The sequence below is a fragment of the Mytilus edulis genome, chromosome 11, assembly GCF_963676685.1.
Source record: "Mytilus edulis chromosome 11, xbMytEdul2.2, whole genome shotgun sequence".
Classification (NCBI taxonomy): Eukaryota; Metazoa; Mollusca; class Bivalvia; order Mytilida; family Mytilidae; genus Mytilus; species Mytilus edulis.
In genome coordinates this window covers 74,292,966-74,296,965 of record NC_092354.1, presented here as the reverse complement: position 1 = coordinate 74,296,965, position 4,000 = coordinate 74,292,966, and the positions used below count along the sequence as shown (strand labels likewise).

General features: G+C 34.3%; 1 protein-coding gene across 1 annotated transcript; it reads right to left on the bottom strand.

The window, feature by feature from the left end:
• Positions 1-1,414: 1,414 nt before the first annotated feature.
• LOC139494579 (putative leucine-rich repeat-containing protein DDB_G0290503) lies at positions 1,415-3,217 on the bottom strand. The gene has a single exon (XM_071282739.1). The coding sequence runs from the start codon at positions 3,215-3,217 to the stop codon at positions 1,415-1,417; it is 1,803 nt and encodes a 600-aa protein (XP_071138840.1).
• Between the last annotated feature and the right edge of the window lie 783 nt (positions 3,218-4,000).

Below are 4,000 nucleotides of genomic sequence, written 5' to 3'. Positions count from 1 at the left end.
AACTGAAAAATGGATTCAAAATGGTCCGCCCATGCTTCGCATATTTCACTTTCGTTTGTATGAGTTATTCCATTTAAATTTAGTTCACGACAAAAAGTTTTCTGTTTACGTCTGCTTTTTAAGACCGACCATACATATCTTTGATCATTGTCGATAGACTCTTCCATTCTGTTGGCAATGTTCATAATATGTTCGTTGTAAGCTTTATCCATTTCATTTCTGAAAGTCCGTTTTGCATGTTTGTAATCAGCGAAGAACTGATCGCTTCTATCGTGAACTTTTCCGTTCAGTATCCATAAACTGCGCTTATTTAGCATTGTTTTGTGTGATAGATCTACGACTTTCGTCCAATAAGGCTTTATATGTTTCACAAATTGCTTATGTGGGAGTGTTTCTTTGTCAGCTTTTTGAACAGCAACTATAATAGTCTTATAGTAGAGCTCGATATCTTCTTTGGTCGCTGGTAGTGACGGCATTTGAACAGACCATAAAAATTGTGAGACTGCAAATGAATAGTCATTAACTGAATTCATTTCTAACGCTTTGGTCCACGATACTTTGTCAGCCATAACACTTTCGTATAAGTTGTCACTATCAGCACGACATTGTTCGATTAGTAAAGTACACGCGATAGGCTTGTGATCAGAAACGTTAAATATGCTTTCGTCTGGGACAAACACATTGTAAATATCTCGTGTATTTTCGTTATTTGTGACTATGTGATCTATCCCTGTTTTAGGACCATCCTCATAAGATTGAAATGTACATACCGGACCTTTGGCAAAGTCCTGAACATGTAATGATATACTGTTATTGTCAATAAGGAGACTTTCAAGAAGTTGACTACGACGATCTTGAGTAAACGAATATCGGGGTCCACCAATCTTGCAATTGAAATCACCAAGAATATACACCGTCCCGTGGTTCGAATACGATTTGTATGTGTCCATTAAGTATTCAAGTTCATTAACGAATGCTTCGTTGGGTTGTGTAATTGCTGGTAAGTATATAGACAGAAAAAATATACTAGGTAAATTAGGAAGTTTAAGTTCGATACCACATATCCTATTGCTATCAATTACTAATTCTGTGACATACGGAGATAAAGTTTTAGAGACTATAATCGCAACACCTCCACGGGCGCTATAACTGTATTTTTCAGGGCAGTGTTCATCGGCGCATTTTCCAAATACTAAATAGTTTTGTTTATCGATTGAATTAAGGAAGTGGAATTGTGATTTTCTAAGCCAGTGTTCAGATAAACAAATAATATCAATCTTATTATCATTAAAGAATTCTAGTAGATATGGTACTGCGGACATTATTCCGCGACAGTTCCAACATGCTATGTTTAAAGACATTTATGGATGTTCGGTCTTTGTAGATAGAAAAACTGACCATGGAAGCCATTCTTTTAGAAAAATGCCTTCAGGCCAAAAAGACGGATCCCGTCACATTGAGCATCGATATTAAGTTGTGCAGAAGCTGTTCGTCGATTTTGTTTATCAAAATATCTTAAATGTGTTACATTAACACCTCTTGCAGCGAGATATTCACGCATAGATTCTTCACATGAATTGTGTTTGTCGATACCACCTACGTAGAATCTGGATACACGGTGTCTTGTTTTTTTAACAAATCCACGAAAATTGTCAACGGTTGTGGGATTACACATGGAAGTTGGAAAATGCACTTTTATATTTGTATTTTGTTCATTTCCAGTTATATTGTTGTTGGTGTTCTTGATTTTATTTTCTATTGAAGTAGACGGAGCTGGATTAACAATATTACTTTGTGCATGTATGTCTTTGACTAAAACGGACAGATTCGTAACATCAGAGGATCTGACGTGTTTTGTGTGTGAGTCAACTAGAGAATTGGAATGTTCATTAATGGAATTCCTTTGAATTGGCTCTTTGGACTGACTCAAATCGGATTCGATCACATTGCAATTATCTAATGCTTCAGCCGAAGCTTTAACTTGTTCAGATTTAGATTTTAGAATGTCTGCATACGATTTTGTAGACTTGTCAAGGACTTTGACATCTTTTTCGGTGTTTATGATACGCTTTCGCAAATCACTAATTGACTTCGCATGAGAACAACAATCAATATTTACTTTTTTGAGTTCATCGTCAAATTCTTTCAGTTTATCACTCATGATGTTTGTCTTTGTTTTCAGACTTACAACGCCTTGCGCTCTTGTATCACTTAGCTGGTTAATTCTACATGACTCAGATTTCACGCTTGAACGTAGTTCATTAACGTCTAGTTTTACTGTTTTAAAGTCGTTTTTTATTTTGTTTACATCTGTTGTTAACTGTTGAATGCTGTTTTCGTATTCATCCAGTTTGTTTCGGAAAGTTCCTGAACTTTTTTCAATTGCTAATTTATTTGATTTGCATGTCATTTCCGCTTCATGTGTAACGACACTCATGTTGTTTACTGTTTTAGCTAAGTTTTCGTTGTTTTCTCGTAAGGATGAAATTTGATTCTGAAAGTTCCGTAACCGGTCATTGTTTTTCTGGTTAGCGTTGACCAGTTGCTTGTTTTCTCGTACTAATACAGATACTGTTTTATTAAGATATTCGATTTCCTGAGTGTAGTCGCCTTTCAATGTATTAATTTCTCTTTCTATGCGCACGAGAGACTCTTTCAGACACAAGTTCTGAGAAAATTCGCTGGAATGTGTTTGGTTATTTTCATCTGCTGTAGACATTTTTCGGGCACTTTGCGTATGCGAACGAGTATTAAGTGTTAATCTTAAATCTTCCGTATATTCTCCGAGTGATGCTAAATAAAGCGCATAGCAATCGCTACCAAGTTTGTTTTCAACTGATTCACCGTTTGGTTTTCTAGGACTAAGACGCTTTTTAAGAGTTGCATTCAGATATGGAAAGTTATGTTGACATTTTGCAATTTCCAGAAGTGCGTAGCGAATGTCGTCAATTTCACAGTGAGCGTTTTGGCATTTATCAATTAATTTAGACACAAAGCTGTCTTTAGGTAAAGATAAAAGTTCTTCTTGGATAAATTTTATTATCGATTCTGTTATGCTTGTATCGTTGCTTATGTTGCTTGTGTTGGAAGGAACATCTATTGTAATGTTAGTTTGTCTTTGTGACGAAAGAAGATCATCAAAAGGATCAAATTGGCTATCTATAAAACTCGAGTGAACAAGTAAATCGCTAGGTCTAAGTTCCGTTAGATTGTTCATGATATATTTGTTGATTGTTTACTATAAAGGTGACGTTCAGTAAACTATGGCGCTTCAAAACACGGCAATTAGCTGCCTTATTTTTACATCATAACAGACCGCGAGAAACTTTTTCTGACGATTATACGATATGAATGCGTAAAAAATGATAAAATCGTGCACAGAAGACTAAGTTTATGATATATACATGTATTGGTTCAAGAATTGGATAAACATTATTTTAACCAGTCACTCGTTTATATGACTTTAAGGCCGGATGTATAGTTCAAAAGAAAGAAATTTGGAATTGAATTTTCCTCTTAACATGAACATAAGTACATATGAATAATGATTTTATTACAGAGAAGAAGAAATAATAATTTAACGGTATCAGCTTGTTAGACAATTATTTATATGTATCGTTGAATGATTGTTTGTAACTACTGATAAATGTATTAACAATACAATATTACAACAATGCAAATAGTTTATTTACGTCTCACCATTAATATTACAATACATAGCATAAAGGGCACGAATACATACAATAATATAAAATATTAATGCCATTCTAAAAAGAATTATGAGAGACGGGATTAAAAATAAATATATATTGAAATTAATGATATACAAATATAGCCTTTGTATGAGGTCGATACAAGGATTTATTCCATATTTGTATTATTTTAGTAGGTTTCTCTATATGGATTGGATTTTGAATAAAAAAGCATATTCAACTGAGAAAGTGTTATTCACCGCGCTAAACGTCACGCGCTTTTACGTGCAACGTTATGGTAAAATGTT